Below are 26358 nucleotides of genomic sequence, written 5' to 3' on the forward strand. Positions count from 1 at the left end.
AACAGAGCTGGCCTTGTTCCAAAAAGGATTTTAAGCGGACTAAACCCCTAGCAGGCCCTAACTAGGGGCTTGATGAGTTGGCCAGGGAAGGAAATCATTCCCAGGGTAGTCACAAACCCTCTGGGCTGAGGTCCTTCCGCTAAAGGTCCCCAACACCTGCTTGCACCTGGATTACAACTCAGCTGCTGCTCTTCTGAAATTCTCCCTCCTGCCCCATTTTTCAAGTGGTTTACACCAGACAGCCGATCAGAGAAAAGGAGGAAAAACAAAACAAAACAAAACCCAGAAAGCCCCGTGGGGCGCAGAACTCTCGGGTTTCTCTCTGCCGGGTCTCCAGCTTTGTGCAGGTCGGCGTAGCGCCCCGCCGCCGGCTCCCCAGCCCGCCCCGAGAGCCCCGGAGGAGCCGGCCCTGGGGGCGCGGGCGCTCGTCGGCTTGGTGCAAGCCTGTTTGTTAGCTCTGCTCGAGCAATTAATCTTCTCGTGCATCTCCCGCCCCGGAGGCGGGGGTCGTGGGGGCCTCGGGTCGCCTCGGGGGTCGTGCAGAGCCCGGACTAGAGCGATCGCTCTACAGAAACCCTTGTTCCCAGAGTCCCTGCGGTGCCATAACCCGTTCCTCTCTGCAGCAGCCTCGGAGGGTTAGAGAAGGGCTTGTTTCGGCTCCATAGGGGCGGTGGGGAGAGAAAAAGGGAGAAGGAGGGTGATTGTGTGGGTCAGTGGTTGAGCCTCACAGGGGAAGGGAGGAGCGCCCGGGCGAGTGCGCCCTAGGGGAGGAGTACACGTGCTGGGGAGGCGGGGGGTGGAGGGTGAGAGGCGGGCAGGAGGGGAGGAGAAGGGAGGCGAGAGCTGTGGGGGGGAGGCGCCACGGCCTCGCAGACGCAGGCGCCGGCAGCCGGAGAGAAAGTTCCCGGGGAGAGCTCGCCCCCGGAGGGCCGTCGTCGAGGCTGCTCAAGGCGAGGGTTGCTGGTCCCGCGCGTCCTGCCTGCCTCCCCATCTGACCGCACTGGGCCGCCGGGGCTCGGCTCGCCGGGAAGCAGGGAAAGAAACATCGCTGGCCGGCGGCCGCCGCCAAACTTGGAGGGGGAGGATGCTGCGAGTGCGAGCGGCGGCGCGGGGCGCGGGGGCACACTGAGTGCTACCGGGGCTGCGGCCGGGCGACGGCGCCGAGGCTGAGCGGGCAGGTAAGGGGCACCAGCGCCAGGACTGCGCCAGCCCTGCGAGCCAGCGCCGCCAGCGCCACCGTGCCGGCGTCGCCTCCTCGCCACGGAGCCACGGTGAGCGGAGAGCGCACGCCGCGCGCGGGACTCTGAGCTCCGGCCGCGCCGCACGCCTGTACCTCCTCTCTCCCCTCTGGGCTTCCCAGCCGAGCTCGCCCGCGGGCCATGAAGCTTTGGCCCGTAGCCCCTCGCCTCTGAGCCTCGCGTCGCCCGCTCCAGTCCACGCCGCTCCGCCACAGATAGCACTCCGGCCAGTGGGGCTCCCCATCCTCTGCCAGAGACTGCATCCAGGCGCTCCGGGATGGCGCTCCGCGGCCCCCCGCGGCCGCGCAAAGTTCGCAGGAGACGAGAGATGCTGTGGCAGCAAGTTGGCTTCGTGTGCGCGATTTTGGCGCTGGTGTGCTGTGCGTCTGGCCTCTTTGGCAGATGGGGTAGGTACTGGTGCGGGCCTGCCCCGGGAGTTGGGGGGCTTGGGCTGGAAAGCCGCGGGGCAGCTCCGAGAGGTCTTCCTTTCCTTCCCAGTCAGGTTGGCCCCAAGGGTTCATCCAGTCCCTTACCCACCAGGCAGGTAGAGCGCACCCAGGAGAGCTGATATCGACTCTCTGAGCTGTGGTGCCTGTTCCCCTGAGCTGCGCGCGGCCCCTGGGGCCTCAGAACGCGGCTGCAGGTCTGTGTTACTAAGGCGAAAGCCTGAACCACTGGCCCCCTCGGCGCCAGAGTTCTGTCCCTGGGGTGCCCAGGGAGTGTGGGCAGCGCAGCGGCGGGATCCAGGTGTGGATTCTCTTGGACTGGGGAGGACGAGACTAAGTGGACCAATTTCCATTTTGCAGAGCGGAGAAGGTTGTTCTCCGCGTCCCTCGAAAACCCAGATTCTGAGGCTGGGAACTGAGCCTCAGCGCTCCCCTCGCCCCTGCCAAAGGGGCGCCCTGGGTGTCCTGACGCGTGCTCCCCAAACCCTAAAAATGTGGGCAGTCTGTCCCCTCGGGAGGTTGCTGCTATGTTTCAGCATCGCTTCTCAACTCCTTAATCTCCGCGGGACCAGCTTGTGCCTGGAACCACTATCCACACTCCTTCATCCAAGGAGAGACTGAGGGATTTGGGAGTTGCTTAGGATATACAAATTTAAGATGGAGAGAAAAAGAAACTTACGAAAAATATGTTTAGGGAAGGGAGTGGCGGATGTGAGCCTAGGTGGAAGCTTCAGAAGACATTCAGGTGGCTAACATTCCCATTTTTAGTTGGATGCTGTGGACCTTCTAGTATTGTTTTTTCAGTATTCTATTTTAATTTTGAATGTCCTCTAGAAACTATTTAAAAAATTTTTAATTGAAGTATAGTTGATTTATAATGTGTTAGTTTCAGCTGTACAGCAAAGTGATTCGGTTATACATATATGTGTGTGTATATACATATGTATATATGCTTTTTTCCCAATTACTGTCTAACATTTAAAAAAATGAAAGAAATGGCATGATTTAGCAACCTGGACATGGGGAATAAAGCAGATGGTACCTTCTTGAGCAGTTAGGGACAATTTAGAGAGGTTCATATTGATAAAAATCAGGTGGAACTTGATTTAACTCTTTAATACTGGCTTTCAAAACCCAAACTATGTGATTTGAGGATAAAAGGTCAAAAACTGGCCCTTCCCAACAGAAATCCAGAAAGGTTATTTGAACACCTTAGTACCTGGTGCTTTGCAATTGGGCAAGTTAGTGTGTGTTCTCCCTCAATTACAAGAAATAACAAAATACCTAGAGGCTCCTGGATGTCCGCATTATAGAAGAGGTATTATTATCCAGCTGAAGTAGTATGCACATCAGGAGAGGTAAATGAATACTTTAAAGGTCTTAAAGTGAGAATCATTTTTATTTGCTGGATCAGGAAGGCCTTTAGGAGTTTAACCGCGCTTGGTCATCAGCATCCATACCAGTGATCTCCCTTGTTACTCAATATGGCCCTTGGACCAACAGAATCGGTGTCACCTGGGAGCTTGTTAGTGTAGAATCTTGGGTTGTGGGCCAGGCCTACTGAATCAGAATCTGCATTTTAACAAGGTTCCCAGGTGACTTGTGTGCACATTCAAGGGTGAGAAGCTGCGGGCCAGCCCCCATCAACTTTCTCCACCTGTTTTCTGACTTTATCCTGTTTACTGGCTAAGAACTTCATGGTCACCTATCTAAACCCTTTGTTGCACCTGTGAAGGGCTGAGACTGGAGCAATCTTGGCCAAGGTCAGATCGCATGCTGACCACTCTGGGACTAGAAACAATGAACTAGATCTAGGAAGCAGATTACTGTAGGTGAGCAGGTGATACTGTGCTTCCAGTCATTGTATCACTCCCTACAGATGGCTCTAAATAATCAAACAGGGCTGTTGCTGACATAGCTAGATACAGGCGTGTAAGGCCATTGGGAGAATGCAGGCGCCATGTTGATCTAATGGTGTTCGTGACTTATTTTCCAATCCAGGGCACCAAACAGCTTCTGCTAGCAAACATGTTTTACCAGACACATGGAGAAGTAGAAGGCTGATGGCACCAGTGAATGGGACTCAGACAGCTAAGAACTGCACAGATCCGGGTAAGAGATAGATTCTTCCCCTAAGGCATTTGGCAGGGTCTGGAGTTGGTGCCTATGTGGACAATTATAGCCAGAGCTGAGAAAAGGTGGTTTTGTGACCCTGAGTAGGAAAGGGTAGCTATAAGGTGTTGAAAGGTAATGTACAGACGTTAATCATTCGTGCTGCTAAGCAACTCCAGTACTTTCTTTATCCAACAGCTGAAAAGATCGCATTTCAGAGTTTGAAATTCTCATTTTTTGTTCTCACGATGCTCCCAGAGGCTCAGTGTTCCGCCCCAGCTCCCGCAATTTTGTTTGCCTGGGTGTCTTCGTTTTCTTTCCCTTTTGCCCTCTGTGTCCATCTGATGGAGCTTCAGGGACACAAACCCTGCTGCTCTGGCAGAGGGCACTTTGGGATGACTCACCAGGGTCGTACCATCCAGGGTCGCTGCAGGGGTGGGACACGCTGGGTTGCTGGGGCCCCTTCTCTGGAAGAGGAGTTCCAGGTAGCATTGCAGCCTGGTAGATGGGTTCTGCTCGCCCTGGGAGGTGGTTCAATGGGCCTCTTCAGACTTCTCCAGGCGGTCAGAGGCTGTAGGGACCCAGTGATGACATCTCGTCTGTTCTCCTGCCACATGCAGGCTTTGCTTAAATGGGTGGAGGTTTCTTCTCAGAACCTGTACGGGCCAGTGAATGGAAGCTGCCCGGGCCTCACACAGGCCAGTCCTAGGTTTTAGCTCTGGTTCCCTAACTTGTGGGTCTTTGTGAGAGGGACTCAGTGGGATGATGCATTCAAAAGCTCTTTGGGAACTATGAGGTTTTATTTTCTTATTTTTTAAAATTTAGGTAGAGTTAATTTACAGGGTTGTGTTTCAAGTGTATAGCAGAGTGACTCAGTTATACATATATATCTATTCTTTTTCAGATTCTTTTCCATTATAGGTTATTACAAGATATTGAGTGTAGTTCCCTGTGCTGTACAGTACGTCCTTGTTGTCTACCTATTTTATGCACAGTAATGTATGTATCTGTTAATCCCAGACTCCTAATTTACCCCCACCCCGCTATCCCCAAATTTGTTTTCTATGTCTGTGAGTCTATTTCTGTTTTGGAAATAAGTTCATTTGTATCATTTTTGAAGATTCCACATTTAAGTGATACCACATGGTATTTGTCTTTGACTTACTTCACTTGATATGATAATCTCTAGGTCCATCCATGTTGCTGCAAATGGCATTATTTGATTCTTTTTTTATGGCTGAGTAATACTCCATTGTGTATATATATACCACATCTTCTTTATCCATTTACCTGTTGGTAGACCTTTAGGCTGCTTCCACGTCTTGGCTCTTGTAAATAGTGCTGCTATGAACACTGGGGTGCATGTATCATTTCGATTTATGATTTTCTCCAGATCAGTGCCCAGGAGTGGGATTGCAGGATCATGTGGTAGCTCTATTTTTAGTTTTTTAAGGAACCTCCATATTGTTCTCCATAGTGGCTGCACCAGTTTACATTCCCACCAACAGTGTAGGAGGTGGGAATGTAAATTCCCTCCTAAAAATTCCTTTTCCTGCAGACCCTATGAGGTTTTACTGTAGATGGGTACTACTTGGCTTTTCTACAAAGTTGCCGGGCAGGTCAATCTTTTTAGGTGTCTGTTTTCTCACCTGTAATATGGGCAGAATAGTACTTGGCCTCCTACTCCAGGGTTGTCGGAAGAACCTGGTAAGGCTCTGTATGGGGCTGTGTGCAAAAGGAACTAGAAACCCAGGCCAAGGGACCAGGTTAGGATGGCAGTTCTCCCATGTCTTATTTTCATAGGCAGGTCTTATCTGCATTTTACAGGTCGGAAAACATCTAGGGAGGAGACACGAGTCACTCAAAGTCATGAACCTTACAAGCGGGGAAGCTGGCACTGGAACCTAGGCCTGTGGGTATGAAATGTTTGGTTAGTTCCATGCACTGAAGGAGGCCAGGGCCCTCCCTCAGAGCCTGTCTTCTACACCATCAACTTCCCTTCCCTCAAGGTGCCGTCTGAGAAGTCCATCTGGGACGCGGAGGTTTTGGTAAACCTCTAAACGGTTCACCCTCTGCTTGATGGGATGGGACTGGGTGAACTTGCAGAGAAGCAGCTGGGATTCCCATTAAACTCCCATCTGTCTTGGTGACCCAGTGGACAGTGGTGCCCGTCCTGTCTTTTCACCTCCTCCAGCATATTCTTCCATCAGCCAGAAGTGGCCAGTGCATTGCAGGACTAAGCCATGAACATGTATAAGGCCAGGAACTATGGGTCCATCCTCTCTAGGCACTTGAGAGGCTAAAATTAGCACCATCCATGAAAGGAAGACTTAGCTACTCTGGGTAAAGAATCAGGGTGAGTGCATTTTTGACTGGTTTCTAGCTCATTGATGGCCTCATCGTGGGCCGGCTGTGTCCTCCTCCTGTGGCTCCTGTCCCACCTAGTCTGGGCACATCGGCTTAGACGGGGCCCCGTTCTTAGGATAGAGTCTTCTATGCCCCATTGTTGCCCTTGTCTCTTCAGTATACTGTCTGATCAGAAATTATTCCACTAACTATGGAGCAGTCAGTCCTATTTGGCAGGAAGGACTGGTCTTGTCCCCCTTGTGGAGAGGGAAGCAGGGAAACCGCAAAATGTTTAACAGTAAGTAATACTTGGATTATCCTTTGTGTTGACTGTTTCTGGGATAGGGTCCTGCACATAGAAAGGACTCAGTAAATATTGGTCAAGTGATGGAATGAAAGGGCATTTTTGAATATTAAACACTTTAATTCTTAGTGTTTATGCAAAGATGAGGAACACGAGGCTCCAAAGTTTAGTGACTTCCCAAGATCTCTTGGCTGGCAGGAGCATCCCTTGGTCATCTGACTCTGGATCTCATGACCTCCCTGCTCCAGTGCACCTGCCCCCGCTCTCCTCCCAGCCCAGGCGGGACTGAAGCCTGACTCCCCTTCCAGCCTCCTTGTCCCTGGACCACGAGACTATCCAGTCTCCTTTCCATTTCACAAGTGTGTAGCGCACACCTGCTGTTGTGTGTCCAGCCCTGCAGTGGGCACTTGGTGGGGAGCAGAAGCAAGTATAAGAGGCCGCCCTTGTCATCAAGCAGCTCACAGTCAAGTAGAGAGGACAGAGTCCTGACACGGGAGGACTGCAGAGGTCCCCCAGGCAGCAGCCCCACGGGGCTCGGAGGACAGTAAGTGACTCCGATGCAGTTCTTTGGAGTCTTAGCGTCTAGATGAGGCAGGCCTCTGCTGCAGTGACAGAAAACCTACCCAAACTGGGTTTAGCAAAAAAGGGAATTTATTGGCTTAGTCACTGAAAGCATGAGGTCAAAGGTGAAGTGTTGAGACTCAGTTTCTGTCTCTGGGCTCAGATGTCAGCCGGTGTGGGGAGGTGGTGACCACAGCTCTGGCTTTATGTCCTCCCAGACCCAAAAATGCTGGGGGAGAGTGCTGGTGGCTGAGGCAGTTCTGCAGAAGCCCCGAGGTTCTGGTGGCGTGGCTTGGGTCACATGACTTCCCTAAGCCAATTGCTTGGCCAGGGGAGTGTTGGGTCTGGACTGGCTTAGACGTGAGTCACAGGCTCTGCCTCTGGAGGGAGGGGACGGAAGCATCCTCCTCCAGCCCCCAACTCTGCCTGGGAGTCAGCTGGGGATGGGCAGTTTCAGGAGGTGGCCCTCAATGCTTTATAACCGTCCTGTTCTGGGGCTGCTGCTGTGACAACGGTGGACCAGAGCTCCCTTCCCGTTAGAGTGTCAGGGGGGTGACAGGGTGGCAGCCAATGGCTGCCGTCTTTTCTACAGTTACAGGAGTCACCCATAAAGAACCCCAAGGTTCTTACATCCCCTGAAGCTTCTGCTCTGCATCGCTCTCCTCCAGCTAGAGGGCCCCCATCCTGACCTACCAGATGAGGTCTTTCAGGGACGTGGGAAGATGAGGCTTGAAGAATTTCCTGCTGTGTTAGCTCCCAGAGCTGGAGCATCGCCCACAGTAGGTGTTCAACAAACGTTAGTTCACGTTTCCATAAGAACCTCCAGGGAGGGACCATGTCTTATTTTCTGCTCTTATTCGCCTGTCAGAGAAGTATTTAGCTTCGTTTCCTAAAAACACGAATGGGATCCTGCTCTAGTCATCCCTTAAGACTTGAGGTGGAAAGTGGGCTCTTCATTCAGCCTGGGGTCATTTCTCCAGATCTTGGCGGTGTTCCCACCTCATTATTTGTGCTTCAGTGTAAGGGCCCCCCTGACCGCATCACGTTACCCTATGTTATTTTTATGACATGTATCTCCATCTAAAATAATTTACTTATTCATCACCTGTCTCCCCTTGAGGGCTACCTTGCTCACTGCTCTATGCCCAGAAGAGTGATTCTTAATCCTGGCCACACATTCAAATCACTGAAGCACTTTTGCAATGCCCAGGACCCAACCCTGGAGTGTCTGATTGCCTTCGTCTGGGGCCGGGGCCTGGAAATCAGTACTTGTTCAGAGCTCCCCAGCTGCTTCCAAGTTGAAGCCAGGGTTGATGCTTGCTGGACTGGAGCCGGGCTGCTCAGCGTGGTTGGCGTCACCTGGGAGCTTGTTAGGAATGCAGAGTCTCAGGCCCCAGACCTACCACAGAATCAGAGTCTGCATCCTAATGAGATCCCCGGGACAGCTTCCATGCCCACCAAAGGCTGGGAGGCACTGGGCTAGAACACTGCCTGACACTTCGGAGGCTTTCAGCAAGTATTTGAATGTTGAATGAAGGCTAACACTTGGTTTAACATAGTGATTTTCTTTTTTTTTTTTTTTTTAAATTTAGGAAGCTAAAAAAAAAAAAAAAAAAAAAAAAGACTTTTCCATACCCTTCAGTGGTCAAAATTGGAGTTTGGTTTTTGTTTTATTTTTCTATTTTTATCTTCCTCCAGAGGCAGTGGGTCCTTCCCTACAAAACGCATGAAATAGGAATGAGGGGCAGTGACTTTGAACCCCATGGGAACTGTCTTAGTTCAGGCTGCCAGAACAAAAAATTACAGACCGGGTGGCTTAAACAGCAGACATTTATTTCTCACAGTTCGGGGGGCTGGGAAGCCCAAGATCAAGGTGTTGGCTAGTTCCATTCCTGGCTTGCAGACGGCTGCCTTCTTGCTGTGTGCCCACGCGGTGGCGAGAGAACTGGAGCTCTGGTTTCTCTCCCTCTTCTCATAAGGGTGCTAATCCTGTCTTAGGGACTCCACCCTCATAACCTCAAATAAACCCAAAGACCTCACCTCCAAACACCATCACATCAGGGGGTTAGGGCTTCAACATAGGAATTTCAGAGAGACACAAACCTTCAGTCCATATCAGGACCCAAAGGGTTTCCACACGTTTCTTGGTGGTGACACTGGAGTGTTTGAAGACAGTTGAGGGTGGAACCGGTGATTCTCACCCCTAGCCCGCAGGTGAGAAGCACCTGGGAGGCTCTGAAAGATACAGATGTCTGAGCCTGGCTCTGACCTGTGAGGTCCGAACCAGTGATGGACACCTTCTGTGGCTGACGTTTGGAGCTTCTGGGAACCATGCTCTCCCCCTGCCCCCGCCCCCAGTCTTCTAAGATGGGCCCCTTCTTGTGACTGTCACCTCCCACTGGCCTTTCCTGATCACCCAACCCAAAGTGGCCTTCTATGTCACTGGTTCTCTTGGTTTAGGTTTTAACAGGCACTAAACCTATCCATTGTTATACTGTTTGTTTGCCTCCCTCAACTAGGATATAAAAGGCAAGCCTCGTTTGCTTTTTAAAACCATAATAGTGCTTCAGTGTTTCCTTTTGTAAAGTGAGGGTGGCAAGCGGGGTGATAATTGCATTTATTTCATAGGGTTGTTAGAATTAAATAAGTTTATACCCATCAAGCACTTACACGCATACATGTTCACACATTCGCTCCCATTTTCATTATTATTTTTTTTACTGGCTTAGCCCAGAGATGACACAGTGCCCATGTATTGTAGGTACTAGAAAACTACTTGTCAATTGAATTTTATGAGGACAAGTAAACATCTTGACACACATTGTTTGTTTTCTGTGAATACATTTCTTTTCTTTTTTTTTTTTTTTTTAACCTTTTTGGAGATTTGGGATGCTGGAGGATGGCATACCTTGCAGAACTTGCCTCTGAATAGAAAAACTGGTTCTTGTCTCTTGACAGTTAGGTGGTGGTTTACCTTTTGGCTTCCTAGCTGGGGTGGGAATGCCTTCCCCCATTCTTACACTGCCTTTTCCTACATGGTTGAGATTGAGTCCGTGGTCCTGCCTCTACCGTGTCACCCCATTCATTTAGGTGCCCAGCATCCTGTACCTCATGTTTGAAAGGGGAGAGAGGAGCTCGGTTCCCTCCATTGATACTGGAGGAATTTGCTTTGTCATGTTTGGTTTTGCTGCTTTTCAAATATGTCTTTTGAAAGGCCTGGTGGCTATGTATCTTCGCTTGAGCCGCCATAACAAAATACCATAGACTGGGGGGCATAAAACAGAAATGTATTTTCTCACAGTTCTGGAGGCTGGAAGTCTGAGATCAGGGTGCCAGTAGGATCAGGCCCTGGTGAGGACTCTCTTACTGGCTTGTGTGTGTCCTTACGTGGCAGGAGAGAGTGAGTGAGAACAAGCCTCTGCTGGCCCTTCTTATAAGGCCACTAACTCCATCAGGCCCAAAGCTCACCTTCATGACCCCGTCTAACCCGAGGGACTTCCCAGAGGCCCCGTCTCCAGCAGCATTACTTTGGGGGGTTAGTGCTTCAACATAGGAATTTTGTGGGGATGGATTCAGTCCATAATAGTGTCCACAGAGGGAAGGCCGGGCAAGGAGGGCTGACAGAGAGGTGCTTGAGAGGCATCTGAAGTTGAAGGTGGTTGCTAGATTTTCAGGAGAGCAGAGCTGTGGGATCACGTGCTAGGTGGAGGATCTTTTGTGGTCAGCCTGGCTCTGATCTATTCTTCCTTTTTGTTCCATGCCAAGGCTGAGGTACAGACCAGAGGGAGAGGGGACGGGGTTGCAGGTGTAGGAGCCTGCACACAGGAGCCAGCGTTGAGGCTGGGCCAGGAAGACATGAGATCCCTGAGCGGGTGCCCGCTGCAGTGGGTCTCTGTAGGCGCCCGTGTGTGGGGAGCAGAGGTGCAGAAAGTACATCAGGCCGGGTGGGTGTGGAGGTGAGCTGGTACCGGCGATGACGCGAAGTGTCTGCATTCTGAACGAACGTCTGTTCAGAGGCTGCTTCAAGGCACACATCCCAAGTTTGTAAGTTGTTATGTGAAAGCAAGCGCTGCGTTGGAAAAGCAAGAATTGAACTTATCCCTGTGGGCAGGGAGATCACAGATGACTTACTGTCCCAGATGACAGAGCTGGAGTTCCAGCGGGGAGGGGCTTTCCTGGGCAGGGCAACCTCCAAAGCAGCCGGGTGGCTCCTTGGGGCAAGTGTCACCGTCCACCTTGGAACAGCGATAGGCTGGCAGAGCCACAAACCTGATCACAAGTACAGGCCGAGGAAGACAGCACCCTGGCATCAGTGCGATCACTCCTGGCGTTTTTGGGGTGGTGGGAGTGGGGATGTTAATACGGTGGATCAGGTGGCTTGGGGGCCAAAGGTCTGGGTTCTAGTATTGGCTCTGCCAAGATCCTGCTCGGCATTTGGGGTCGATCTTCCCCCCCCATCCCCCCTCCCTCCCTTCCCTGCAGCCCCTCTCCCTCCCCACTCTCTGTCTCTCTCACACAAATACCTCCCCAAACGAGATTACATAGGATAAGTACAAAGACTTCCGACAGCCACGCAATACCCTGGCTCAGTGTGCACCAGCTCTTTCCTTCTTGGCGATGGCGGCTTGTCATGGGGAAGGCAGATGTGTGGAATTGTGTCCCAGCTCACCGTTACTGGCCAGCCACATGACCTGTAGCGAGTTACATAATCTCTCTAAGCCTCAGGTTTTCTCTGTTGTAAAATGAGGGTAGCCGCATTTCCTGCTTGTCTCATAGGGCTGCTGCAAGCCTTAAATCCCATGATGAATTGAAGTATTTAAGGGTACCTGGCACATCACTGTGATCATGGCGAACACCAGCGTACTGTAGGCAGGTGCTGTTCTAGGTGCTTTCTGTGTATTAACTTACTTGCTCCTCATAACAACCCTTTGGGTAGGTGCTATTAGTGTCCTCATTTTGCAGATAAGGACAAGGAGACTCAGGTTAAGTAACCAGTCCAAGGTCACCTAGCCAGCAAGAAGAGACAGGTGTATGGTGGGGGCAGGGAGAGAGAGAATTAACGGACTTTATTTTTAGAGTAGTTTTAGGTTTACAGAAAAATGGAGGGGAAAATAGATTTCCTATATTACTTCCCCTCTTCCCAGCTTCCCCTGTTAATACCTCGCATTCCTGTGGTACATTTTTTGCGGTTGATGAGCCAATACTGACACATTATTATTAACCAAAGTCCATAGTTTACATCAGGAGTCACTCTTTGTGTTGTACATTCTGAGTTTTGGTAGATGTATAGTGACATGTATCCACCGTAACAGTATCATACAGAACAGTTTCACTGCCCTAAACATCTTCTGTGGAACCAGGGTTTTTAATTTGGATGGTGTGGATTGTGCGCCTATACCCTTATCCATAATTATGAACAAACAGGGTGGAAAAAGACAGTTTAGAGATGAGGACTTCCGTTGCAGTTCCAGACTCCATCACTGTCTGGGTGCCCCCTGAGGAACAGGGAATGCCTATCCATTGTAACAGCAAACACCTGTGTGGGCTCCACTTCTTGGTATGTTTCTAATACCGATTTGCTTGTAATCAAAAGTTTTGTTGTTGTTGTTTTGCCTTTTTTGCCTTATCCAAACTATCGGGGCCATTTGCTAGCAATCTCGCCTCCTTGCCGGGCCATCTGACTTCCAGATTCTCCACTCTTGACGCCATGCGGGCCTCACGCAATCCAGAGAGCGCCCGCTCGGCTTCCTCCTGAACTCTGGGGATCGTTCCTCCTGAACTAAAAATGGAAATCATTAAGCATTGCCATGTGTTGCCTTGCGTGGAAGAGATCCAGCCGTGCAACTCAACAGTAAAGTCAAATGCTTGAAAAGCGTGGTTTTTTAAAATTATTATTAAACATTGTCCATTATGAAGAGGCCATTGGAGCATAGCATTTTACGAAAAAAGAAGAAAAGTAAGTGTGCTGGAATAATTTACAGTTTCTCCTGAAAGGACAGTGGATGTCCCCCTTGGGAAAGGAACAGAAGGTCACTGTGTGGCCAAGAAGCAAAGGAGCCCTCTGCCCAGTGGCTTGTCCGCTTGCACATGGGAAAGTGCCACCAGTTTCTGGGTCCACAGCTCCCTTTGGTAAGTCAGCACAGGACGGGGCTTCAGCTCTGGGTCTCGTGTAATTGCGTGAGAAATTAATTGCAATGTGCATTTCTCGACTGTCTACACAGCCTGTACTGTACTAGGCTCTGAAGCTGGAAGGGACCCAGTCTCTGCTGTCAGGGTGTGTGCACTGCGCAGGGGAGACGGGGGCTTAAATAACAGACAGAGTCACCTATGGCAGATACCTCCAGAGGAAAGAGCGACGTGGTTCAGGGCAAGGGTGCCCTCCTGGGAGGAGGTGACATCTGAGCCCACCCTGCAAGGGTAGGAGGTGGCAGTGGAAGGACATTCTAAAGCAGAGGGCTCAGTGCATAGAAAAGTGCTGACTGAGAAATCGCAGCGGCATCTCCTACCTGAGCAGTGCTTACTAGCAACCACGCGTCGTGCTCATTGGCTGTCCGAGGGGAGAGGGAAAACAAACACTTCCTAAGATTACCATGCACAATAGTTAAGTAATTAGGCTTTGGGGATTTAGCATGGAGTCAGTGCTCAACCAGGGCTAGGTTGAATCAGATTAGTTTTTTTTTTTTTTTTTTTTTTTTTTTAGAGCAGACGGAGGTAGGGCTGGGCAGTATGCTGGGGCTGTCCAGGATGAAGTGGGTAAACTGGCTCACATTGCCCCTGCCCCAAGCCACAATTAAGGCAGTCACCCCAATTCACAGGTTGTGCTGGGCCCAGAGCAGGTTGTAGTTAAGCTAATAGAAATATTTGCTAGTCTTTCTGCACTAGGCTGTGAGCTCCTTGAGAACACAGCTGTGTCCCCTGCATCTTTGGCTCTAGGACTGAGGCCGGAGTCAGGCATAAACTCAGCTTGCAGCAAATAGTGGCTGGATGGACAGAGGCCCTCGTTCTACCCGTCGGGGAGCTGCGGCCCCCGAAAGCAGCTACTGTCTGCCTGGCTGTCCCCCCTAGCCTCTTGATGCTTGGCGACAGATCCAGACACCCAGCCAGGAGGAATTAAGAGTTAAGAGCTCAGGGGTTAAGAACATGGACTCTGGAGTCAAACTGCCTGGTTTCCGATCCTGCCTCTGTCCTTAGTAGTTACGTGACCTTGAACTAGTTACTTTATCTTCTAACCTCAGGGAAGGGGCAGGGTTTGTTTTGTTCACTGATATAGCCCAAACTCTGGAACGGCACTGTGCGCGTGCCTGCGTGCGTGCCTGCGCGTGTGCGTGTGCGTGTGCGTGTGCGTGTGCGTGTGCGTGTGCGTGTGTGTGTGTGTGTGTGTGTGTGTGTGTAGTAGGCATATAGAAGCCCATACAGCACCTTCCTCACGGGGTTGTATGTGCTAAATGTGTTAATCTGTATAATGGGCTTACAAGAGGGCCTGACACAGAGCAAGCACTATACAAATATTTGCTGCTGAAATTACTTCCAAAAGATAACTCGAATTGAACATAATTTTATAGGATAAATTTTTAGAACTGAAAGATTGAGGGTGAATTTTGTAAAGGCAGCATTTGCTTTATTTCAAGTAAAAAAGTTAAATTGATATCTGGACTTACGTTTGCTTGTTACTCTTTGAGGACAAGAAGCTGTTGATTTTTTGAAGGGCTGATGCTGAGACGGTGCAGACCATGCAGGCTGCAGTGGACCTCTGTGTGTGTTCCACATCTGGTCCTTTCTGTTGGTGAAGGGGGACCTGATGAATGAGATCTGGAATTTGGAGACCAGAGTTTGCATTCTGGCCCTGACACAACCTGTGCATGAGTCACTTTGACTATTACAGCCTTAGTTTCCTGCCTGTGAAATGGGCATAATGATGATGCTATTTATCCTAAGGCTTTTCAGGATCAAGTGCTGTGCAAATATTATTACTGTTGTTTGCTTAACTATAGTAGATGCTTAACCCTTTGAAGAACATTCCTTCCTTGTGAAATAGAGAAAATCAGTTATTTGGGGCTTTTCAGAATTGACTCGTAAAACCACAAATAGGATTTGGTGCAAGCATTGCGCATGGCCCGCTTGCAGCAAATCCCCCATGGGTGGAGTGTCTGGCTAGAAAAGAAAGACACAGGAGGTCTTTTAGAACATCCTTTCAGATACCAGCTTTTATGACCCCCTCATGAGTTGATCTCATTTCACACTATAAATGTCTGACATTTGATTCCATTATACATTCCAAGTTCAGGGACCAGCCTTTTAGCTGGGCTGATCCCACACCATCTGATTCAGCTCTGTGCCTAAGATTTGTGTTTATTAAAATAGTCACATGGGGCTTCCCTGGTGGCGCAGTGGTTGAGAGTCCACCTGCCGATGCAGGGGACACGGGTTCGTGCCCTGGTCCAGGAAGATCCCACATGCCGCGGAGCGGCTGGGCCCGTGAGCCATGGCCGCTGGGCCTGCGCGTCTGGAGCCTGTGCTCCGCAACAGGAGAGGCCACAACAGTGAGAGGCCCGCGTACCGCAAAAAAACAAACAAACAAAAAAAAACACATGGATGAAAAAAATTACTTAGGAGGCCTTCTGTGGGCAGTTTCTCAGAGCTCAGGTAGGAAACCGTTCTTGGGTTTGATATTTGGCTGGACGACCATTCGTGGAGCAACATTGTCTGCTGAGCCCCTGGGGAAATGAAAACTGACCTAGATGTGGACGCTGCCTCCAGGGAGCTTCCATTCCAGTTGAGAGGAACAAAATACAAACCTGGTCTGTAATACAAGGGGGAATATGAAGTATTCTGATCCTGGGGGTAAGGACAGAGGAAGGACAGCTCAGTCCTAAATGTCAGAATCAAGAGCATCACATCGAAGGGGCCTCTGGGGATGGGCCCTTGCTGAGCCTTGCAGCAACCTTGTGAGGGTGGGCAGTAGGTATTATTGTTATTGTATCCAGTTTACAAAAGATACAAGGAAGGCACAGAGAGCTTAAATAGTTTGCCTAAGTTCTAGCTCGGAATTGGCAGAGTGGGGTTGGAGCTCAGGCCACCTGTCCCAGTAGCCTGTGTTCTTTGGGGAAGATGATGAAGTGTCCCCTGGCTAAGGGACAGTTAGGTCCTGGATAAGCTTAGGGCATAAGGTGTATGGGCGGGTGTGGGAGGCTAGTCACCCTGTAACAAGCATGTTGGGCTAAGAGCCTTAGACCCCCGAAGGCCCTTTGTACCCTGTAAGCAGTGGGGGCCACGGACAGTTTCTGAGCAGCTCTGTGTTTTAGGAAGATGACTCTGCTGGCAACATGGGGGATAACTTCAATTAAGGTAATATGTGAACGTTCTTAGCGTCAAGCCTTAGGAGCTTTCTAGGGGGAAAGAACAGTGAAGGCAGGGAGAACAGTTAGGAGCTGTTGCAAAGAGATTTAGGCAAAAGTGATGGTCTTGGGCAGGTTGTGAGGAATAGGTGGAGAGAGGCAGCTCCTGCAGGTCTTGGCAGGTGTCGGAGGTCGGAGTTGTCAGTTCTGATCACAGGTGCAGAAAAATGCTCCCAACACCACCATTTTCCAAGACGGGTGTGTGGGAAGCACTCCTTCCTTCTTTAGACTTGGACCCCTCTGCAGGGACCCTTGCCCAGAACCTTGTACCGAGCACAGTAGCTGGTTTCTATCCTCTCTTTCATACTCTGAAGTACGCATCTGACAGACACTCATTGGCCCTCTGTGGGTGGGGCCCTGGTCGGTGCTGGGATACAGAGAGAAGTCCCTGTTCCCAGTGAGCCCACAGGTGTAATCGCCTCTTGTGACCTGGAATGACACTCTAATGCCCAGCGTGGCTGGAAGACATCACACACCGTGCAGCGTTTGAGATGTGCTTTGACGCAAGTGGGTGTTTGCTGGACAGATGGGAGTGTGCGACATTCCTCGTGCTGGGCACGGTGATTGCAGAGATAGGGTGGTAAGAGAGGACCCGGCTGGATCACGGACGAGAGTGGTTTTCAGCTGGCTTTGGGTTCAAGTCCTCGGGTGGGCGTGGTGGGCCCTGTGGCTGCATCGCACCAAGCCCGAGGGGCACTGCTTCTCCGTCTGGCTCGTGTAGGGTGGCAGATGCAGTTTCTGGCCTCAGGGAGCACAGCCGAGAGGCGAGGGAGCACAGATCACCGCGATCCTCGTGCTGCTTCTCCACGTTGCCTCTGTGTCGGGACGCCCAGTTTATGACACGTTTTCTATCAGCAGAGCTTAAGCCCCATGGGATTTCACAGAGGCTTTTGCTGTAAGTGACACGTAGGCATTTAAACAAAACCCAGAGGGAAGAGTTTTTAAAATGTAGAGCATTGTACAGACTTAGCAAAGGGAAGGCTGTGGCCCTTTTTCTGGGGGACAGCCAATACTCAGAGCCTCACCTGTCCCTCTTCTGCTTGGCCCACTCTGAGTATACAGAGGGGCAGCTGAGTGCTCGTCCTGAAAGGATTCGTGTCATCACGTGGGCGCCTGGCAGAGTGGCAGCAGCCCAGCCTCCCTTTGTCGCTTGGTGACCTTTGTGTCTTACCTTATTTGGAGATGAACATCCAGGACAGGGACCATTAACGTGCCATGTGAAATGCCCTCTGTGCTGAATGAGCTGCCTCAGGGTGGCTGATGACCTTGCCTGACCCGCACGGTGAGGACAGCGCACTGGGTTGGGGCCCGGGATGCAGGACCGAACTTGCGGGACGTGGATTGGAGCCAGAGACGGGAGTCCCACTGTCGAAAGGCTGGCCTGCAGTCTGGAGGAAACCCATTACCAGAAAGAAGTTGGAGCCTCGTTGGAGACCTGCAGGAGTGTCGATAAAGGTGATTAATGGAGTAGATAGAATGACTTAGAAGTGGAGATTAGAGCAGCTAAGTAGCTCTGGCTTATTAAGCCTCTGCCAGAGCGGGCTGCGTGGGGAGGGGGCACTTGACATTGTTTTGCAGTGATTCACCTGCATACAGGAGGCCGCACCTGGGGAATCCTCAGACCAGGAGGGGAAGAGCCAGGGGCAGCTCCCCTCGCCTAAGTGCCTCTTAAAGGAAACCTTGGCTTCTCAAACAGCCTCCCCAGGAGGGTGGAGGGAAGCCCCATCACCTGGGCTATTTAAATTAGATAGGGCAGTGCGCTGGCGGGTTTCTAAGAGAACTGGCTGTGGAATGGACTGGCCGTGCTATCACATCTTTTCTCTAATTTCTGGGTAATTCTTCTGTGGGCCTCGGAGGGGGAGCCCTTGAAAGAATTGCTTTGAAATCTCTTTGATCATTTAAACTTTGCTTGTTTTCCCTTAGCGGGCGAAAATTCCAATGTAGCATGGTGTGACAAGTATCTAAATGACTTGTGGGTTTTGGGTGACCCATATGCATTCAGAGGAAGAAAGAAAGAAGAGGGGGATTGGTATCTAATTTGCAGACCACAGGCACTGGGCAGGCGTTGCTGCTGCTTCCACCGCCCCCAGGCTCACAATGAACACTTAGAATCGCACAATGAAGTCAGAGGGCCCCTAAGAGATCACGGGGTCGGGGTGGGGGAGGAGGCGCGTGTTGAAGCTCAGAGCCGTGCCCCTCCATCTTTAATGTGCCCACGGGCACCTGGGGACTTGGGTAAAATGCAGATGCAGGAGGTCTGGGGGAGGCCTGAGGCTCTGGGTACGCGGGCCTCTCACTGTTGTGGCCTCTCCCGTTGTGGAGCACGGGCTCCGGACGCGCAGGCTCAGCGGCCATGGCTCACGGGCCCAGCCGCTCCGCGGCATGTGGGATCTTCCCGGACCGGGGCACGAACCCGTGTCCCCTGCATCGGCAGGCGGACTTTCAACCACTGCGCCACCAGGGAAGCCCAGCGCTGCTTCTTTGGAGTAGTGAGAGTAGAGTCTGCCTGTTGTATGTTTGGGTCCCAGCTCTGCCAGCGACCTGAGCAGCCTTGGGCAAGTTACTTGGTCTCTCTGAGCCTCAGTTTCGCCATCAGTGAAATGGGGGCTATATTGCTTACCCAGCAGGGGTCTTAGTAGAATTCAACGAGATCATGGCTGTCAGCTGCTTTGCTTAGCGCTGTGACCACTACATAGCCAGAGTTTGGATATGGAAAGCTTGTGCTTAGAGCTTGGTCCGACATTCTCCAAACTGCTTCGAGGAGCCCCGGTCCCTCAAGGTGGTCTGCCCCTCTCCCCATCTCTTGCTCAAAACAGCGTTCATGATTGGATAACTTTGGGGAAGACTTGAAAAGTCTGCCTCTAGTGGAGACCGATTGGGTCACAACAGCATATTCAAGGTTCTGAGATATTCTGCAGTAAAGAAGTATTTAAACTTAAAAATTTGTATCATGGAAAAAGACATAACGTAAAAGTTACCATTTTAAAGTGCAAGGTTTAGTGGCATTAGGTGCAATCCACATTCTCGTGCAACTGTCACCGTCCCCCTCCAGAGCTTTCTGATCATCCCCAGCTGAAACTCCACACCCGTTAACCAGTGATGACTCGTTCCCCTCCTGCAGCCCCTGGCGACCTCCATTCTACTTTCTGAGTTTGACTACTGCAGATACCTCATATAAGTGGAATCATACAGTATTTTCCTTTTGTGTCTGGCTTATTTCACTTAGCATAATGTCCTCAAGGTTCATCCATATTGTAGTGTGTGTCAGAATCCTTCCTTTTCAAGACTGAGTAATATTCCACTGTGTGTATAAACCACATTTTGTTTATTCATCCATCATTGGACATTTGGTTGTTTCCACCTTAGACTATGGTGAATAATGTTGCTATGAACACAGATGTACAAGTATCTGAGTTTTACACTTTTTTCAACCTAGTATTTCCCCAATATTGGTGGGGAGGCGTGTGGGTGGAAAAATGCTGAACAGTCCGACCCACTCTCCCCAACCCTGTATATTACAGCCCCGGTGGGACTCCCAGGACTGTCCCTGAGGTCCTCAACCCTGACTGTGTTTTAGACTCACCCAGGGAGCTTTAAAAAAAAAAAAAAATACCCATGCCTGGGCTTTACCCTGGACCAATTAAATGAGGATCTTTAAGGTTGGGACCTGGCCAGAGGTATTCTCAAAGCTCCCAGGTGACATTAATGAGTAGCCGGGGGTGGGGGGACTTGCAGAGGTTGACACCCAGTGGTGGTGCAGGGCAGGAGTGAGAACTGAGGCGTATCGAGTCCCAGGATGTCACGGGCTGTAGCCGCTCCACGATTCTCCATCACCCAGATCGAGCTCCTGCCCTGGAGCTCCTGTCATGGGTGCGTGAGAACAAGGGCAGCCCTTGTGTTTGGCAGCCCCTTGGGCTCCCATAAGTCCAGACCATATTGAAAAACGTCTGTTGTCCATCTCCACTAGGGAGGCTGTATCCTCAGTGGGAGAACCCAGATGGAGGCAGGGCCATGCCTGCATGAAATCACCGAGGCTGCCACTTAGTGCCGCAGTGGGGACCTGCCTCAGCGTGGTGTGCGGAGCTGAATGCAGATGAGGTGAAGCATTCTGATTTTGAGGACACTTTGTTTACAGAGGACAGTAGGAGCACCACAGTTCAAATATTTCTCAACTGGGAAGATCACTGTTGATCCTTCTTGTCACTTTGAGATTGAGAGATTGAGTTTCTGGCCTTCATGCTGTCAGCCAGATGGTCTGGGCTGGAACACACTGCCCCTCCCTGAGACACGGATTTGCCTCAGCAGGACTTGACCTTGGGAGCCACGGTGTAGTGGTCTGCCGTCCCTGTTTAATTTCTAGGAACTGGCAATCTTGACTGCCCAATCCCACTTTGGTCTGATGTGTCATCGTGTGGAGGAAAGACTTAAAGGCATTTAAATTATTTTTTTATAGCATCCCATGGGCCCAGGAGAATAAGCCAAAAGCCTGTTTTTATTCCAAGTTAAGCCTTCCAGCTCGGTCCTCTCTTTCCGGGAGTGTATGATCCTGGGGTCTTTTGTAAGGAGATCCTCAACCCTAAAGAGATCACAGCAGCGTTTTGCCAGGTCCTGCCGGGCAATACACCTGGGAGGCTGGGGCGAGATGAGCTCCAGGAGGTCCGCTCCTTTCCTGGGCCCGGAAGCACAGTTTGCAGGAGCAGAGCTGGTGAACCCATGGTAACCAAGCCCACACATTCACTTCAAACCTAATAACCAGTCCCCAGCCAAGCTGCAGAGCCTGGGGACAAGAAAATCCCCTTCTGATTCGGCACACCTGACCATGGTGTCATGGGGTGGTGGACCGTCCCCCTCACTCTTCCCAGGTGGGGAGAGTGGCACACTTGGTTTGAACAAACTGGCAGAGATATCCTCAAGCTGTTTTACTCTATAGAGACATATGATATGAAAGAAATGATTTTAAAAAAACCCCTCACAACAATAAGGAGTGATTTTGATTCTTGACCCTACCCTCCTCTTAGGGAGTCTTTATGGCTTTTTAATGACCCGGGTCTCCATCCACTGTGCAGGCGGAGGATAAAGGCTGTTTCTCCCTTTCTGTGTAATCGGGCCCATCCTCGTGCAGGCGTTCCTTTGAATTGGCTGTGAAAATCCATCATGAAGACTAGACCACGAAGCAGGGGTATTTGCCATTCTGGGTTTGAGAGGCAGCCTAGGATCCTGTGAGGGTGAGTTGGTCTGGGACTTCTGTGAGTTGCAGGCATTAGAGATCATCTAGCAACTGGCTTTGCTAGCTGTTGAACGCACGTCAGCTCACCCCATTCACGGTGCAGCTGCCTGTCTGGTTCATCTGTCTTAGAAGTCCGCGATTTCCCTTCCTGCTGCTTCCCTTTTCATATAACCCAGTGTCAATATAGCAACAAGTGGCAGGGGCAACCCTGAAACTACTTAGTCGACCCAATCCCTCATGGTTTGCTTGATATGATTTGTTATGGCCCATCTGTTCGTTCACCTCTTTTCTCTCCCTTAACTGCATCTTGGGAGTTGTCTTTTGGATGCAATCTGTGTCTTAAATTGTAGTACCCTGTCGTCTCTTTCCAGGAGTAGTTGGCTCCTGGAAAGAAGTAAGTTTGCAGACTTACCAGAAATTCACCATCACTCTCCATTTGATTGAATAATCTGAGTTTAGCTAGTCTCTGAGGCCAGATTTTAACCGCTAGCTTCTCAGACCGACTGGGTTCCCCACTCACACCTCTCCTGCTGCCTCTGGGCTTGAAGTGTGCTCAGGCGATGTGCTCACTCATTTATTTACTCATTTACCCAAGAAATTCAAGAGCCGCTGATGTGGGAATCACTTTGCCATGTGTAGATGAATTGAACAGGACTCACCCTAACATACAGCGCGAGAGGGAAGAGGAATCATGAATCCAAATATTAGTATGTCACGATGAGGAAATGAACTGCTTCTGCAAAAAAAAAAAAAAAAAAAAAAAATCCCCAAAGTCAAATGGAAATCTAGCTCTTTATTCCAAAAACTCATTCTCACGTGAAATAAGCATTGCTTAAATGCCCACCCTATGGTGCAGAATACCATAGGCAGATAACTAAATACCAATACCAACAACTAGGATACTCTCTGGGGATAGAGGGACATTCAGATCTACATACTTTCAGAGGCAGGCGAAGCCATGTGAAGGGCCAGAGAAGCAAGAGATTTTTCCTTGTGGGCCTTCATGGAGGAGCTGGCCTTAAAGGTGGCGTGGACAACTTTTGACCCCACGGATGGAGGGAACTACATGGACCCGGGCCCTGAGGTAGGACTTTCTGTGAAGATTTGTGTTATTGTCTGCATTTACTTACCTCCAGACCTTCCTGTATGGGGGGGCGGGCGGTGGTGGGGAATGTGACTTGTGTTATAGGGTATTTCAATCCATTGACATTGGACATGGACATGAAGCTTGCTTTGGCCAGTGGCACATGAGCAGATATGACTTACACTGTCTGAACAGAAGCATTAAAAGCTGTGGTGTGTTTCTGCCAGCTTTTGCTCTTTCCCCTTTCCCACGAAGATGGCATGTCCTGGATGGGACTTATCCTTCTGCCTGGATTCTAGAATGGCAAGACAGGAGAAGCCAACCCACGATTGCCAGTATATGATGCAAATAAGAAATAAATGTGTGCTGTATGCCACTGGTATTTGGGGGTTGTTTGTTACCGCATCGTAACAGTCATCTAATGAAAGTTGACTGATACAGTCTCAGCCGTAGAGTGGTGTGGTTTGCTCACATGTAGTATAAAGCGAGGGGGAGATTTGGGGAAAAGAGATTGTCCTAGAGTCAGACGACAGCAGGTTTCTGTTGTCCAGCTAAGGAGTTTGGATTTCTCATAGAGGCAGTGGGAGTTGGGAAAGGAGCCAAGGATGTGATGAGGAATGTGCTTTGGGAAGATGACTCCAATCTCAGGACAGAGGATGGAACTGGTTCTGGGGAGATGTTTGAGGTTGTTTGTGGTCCAGGCAGAAGGAGAAGAGGGCAGGGACAGTGGAGTAGAGACAGGATCCAATTTCAGAGACTAGGTCATTGTCAGATTAACATAGACCTGGCAGCCGCCTGAAGGTGAGGGAGGCAGAGAGGCGCAGGGGCCAGGTTCTTTCTGGTGGGGGGGGGGCTTTGTCTTGGTGGACCCTCCACAAGCTGGGGGAAGAGCTGACCTCATGTGCGCCATCTGGCCAGTTCACCAAGTGTCTGAGCACTGCCTGTTTCCAAGATGGAGCATTTTGCCGTGTCAAGACGAGAGGTCTGGGGAGACATGCCAGGCATTGGGTGGACTTCAGGTTCACTCCCGGCTTTAGAACTTCCGAAAATTCTGTTGCTGCACAAACCATTGTGCAAGCAGGGTAGAGGGTAGAGGTGATGGGGCCTGACTAAGGAGACAGATGGAATGCCTGGGGGGATGGGGTCCAGTCGGGGTACACTGTATCCCAGAGCAGAATGCAGGGTGACCCCATGAGGGACTCGGGGATTTGGCCTGCCCCACTCATTGATCAGTGTGTAGTTGTCCCTTGCATCCACAGGGGATTGGTTCCAGGACCTGCAGGGATACCAAAATCCCAGGATGCTCAACTCCCTTAGGTAAAATGGAGCAGTAGTCAGCCCTCCTTCTCCACAGGCTGTGCATCTGTGGATTCAGCCAACTGTGGTTCGAATCTTGATTGGTGGTTGGTTGAATCTGGGAATTCGGAGCCCACAGACATGGTGTGCCGATTGTAGTAGCATCACTCCTTCATTAATCACTCATTCAGCAAAGTGGTTGAAGTACCAACTCTGAAGCTGGACTGTGTAGGTTTGAGTCCTGGCTCTGCCATTTACTAGCAGTGATGTTGGGCAGGTTACTTATTAACCCTTCTGTGCCTCAGTTTCCCCATCTGCAGAATGGTGATGACACCCCTGAGGTCAGTTGTCTTAGTGAGGGTTCAGTAGCACTTGGAGTAGGATTTGATGATACACAGTAAGGGCTGTTGCAGTTGGGGTGGGGGCAGTATTTATTGAGCACCTACTATGTGCCAGGTACTGTTCTAGGCACTGGGGATACAGCAATAAGCAGAGTCCCTGCCCTCGTGGAGTTTATTTTAGTGGAGAAGGCAGCACATAAATTTGCAAATAAGTAGATGTATAATGTCAGGTGATAAATAGCGTGAGGAAAAATAACTCGGGTTGAGGAGATAGTGACCAGGATGGGTTTGGGGATCTAAAATAGGGTTTTCAGGAAGGCCTCTTAGTGGACAGGACCTGAATGTGGTGAGGGAGGGTGTCTAGCTATCTTCTAGGGGAAAGGGGAGTTGTGTGTCTAGAGAACAGGAAGTGCAAAGGCCCTAAGGAGGCTGTGTGGCCAGAATGTAGTTTGCTCATTCAAATACTTCCATTTCTTTCTTAAGGAAATTGAAGCTTTCTGTTTCTATTACAAGTTCAGATTTTATAACAAATGGGATAGTGAGTCGTGCAGGAATATGGAACCCTGTTCTCAAGCATTTTTTTAAAAATTTAATTTAATTTTTTTATATAGCAGGTTCTTATTAGTCATCCATTTTATACATATTAGTGTATATATGTCAACCCCAGTCTCCCAATTCATCCCACCCCCACCCCCACCACTTTCCCCCCTTGGTGTCCATATGTTTGTTCTCTACATGTGTCTCTATTTCCACCCTGCAAACCGGTTCATCTGTACCATTTTTCTAGGTTCCACATATATGCGTTAATATACGATATTTGTTTTTCTCTGACTTCACTCTGTATGACAGTCTCTAGATCCATCCACATCTCTACAAATGACCCAATTTTGTTCCTTTTTATTGCTGAGTAATATTCCATTGTATATATGTACCACATCTTCTTTATCCATTTGTCTGTTGATGGGCATTTAGGTTGTCTCAAACCTTAAATTGTCTTTTGTAGCCTCAGTTTTACCATCTGTAAAATACGGGTGGTCTGCCTTACCCCTCTGGATGGGTGTGAGGAATACATGAGGTCATGTGTCCTTAATCTCTGCACCCACAAGGCGTCCAGTAAACATTAATTATTAGAAGCCTTGGAAGAGAGTGATCTGAGGACAAGGATGGCATTGTCTCTCCAAGATAACATGTTGGGTTCGAATGTGAGGTCATAAGGGCGTGATGGATCATTATTGTAACCATCTAATTTAAAGGGCCTTATATCCAAGCTGTTATTTATATTGCAGTAATAGCTACTTGCAGTGGTAATTTTCCTTGCTAGAGGGGAAAATGGCCATGACATCTGTGAAATGGCATTGAACTAGGGCTGTGGTTCTTAACTTTGGTTGCTTATTAGACTCACCTGGGGAGATTTAAAAAATCCTGATGCTGAGGCCACATCTCAGACAAATTAAGTCAGAATCTCTAGGTGTGGACCAGTCTGCAGTAGCTTTTAAAGCTCTCCTGGTGATTCAAATGTGCAACCACGGTTAAAAACCACTGAGCTGGGTTGGGTGGGGGTGGCCTCTTGTTTTGGAAGATTCTGCAGGGAGATTTGGGGGCGTGTGTGGCAGATCCATGATCATTGCCACTGTGATATGCGACTGGGGCAGGGGGTGGTGCTGAGGTTAAGAATGACCTCAAGAGTCAGGGTTCCACTAAGCTACTTCCTCTGTAGTGTCAGCTACGTCCATTGCCAGAATGGTTCATTACACAGCTGGACATAGCTTTAGTTTTAAACTTCTAAGAAAAGTGTCATTAAAATGAGTGCTTTACAGTGGACTCTGTGCTTACTAAAAAGAGTGCAGGCTCTACAGTAGGTTCTGATATCAATCTCCTATTTCTTCCTCCTGGGGAGTTAGTGATCACCCTTAGCCAGTGTGGTGATGGGAATTAACGTGATACATCCTTGATTCCATTCAGTGTCCCACAATGGGCTCATTCCATCTGGTTTGTGTTGGGATGCACC

General features: G+C 50.0%; 1 protein-coding gene across 2 annotated transcripts in view; it reads left to right on the forward strand.

Annotated features, from left to right (window-relative positions):
- The first annotated feature begins 1289 nt into the window (after positions 1–1289).
- The window catches only part of SLC24A4 (solute carrier family 24 member 4), a 173427-nt gene continuing 148358 nt past the window's right edge, over positions 1290–26358 (forward strand). For both annotated transcript variants that reach the window (XM_029237446.1, XM_029237447.1), the window contains exons 1-2: positions 1290–1645; positions 3686–3796. In XM_029237446.1, the coding sequence (XP_029093279.1) occupies positions 1516–1645; positions 3686–3796 (241 nt within the window). In that variant the 5' untranslated portion in view covers positions 1290–1515. The remainder of the gene's footprint in view (positions 1646–3685; positions 3797–26358) is intronic.

The sequence above is a fragment of the Monodon monoceros genome, unplaced genomic scaffold, assembly GCF_005190385.1.
Source record: "Monodon monoceros isolate NGI ecotype Baffin Bay Population unplaced genomic scaffold, NGI_Narwhal_1 Super_Scaffold_21, whole genome shotgun sequence".
NCBI lineage: Eukaryota > Metazoa > Chordata > Mammalia > Artiodactyla > Monodontidae > Monodon > Monodon monoceros.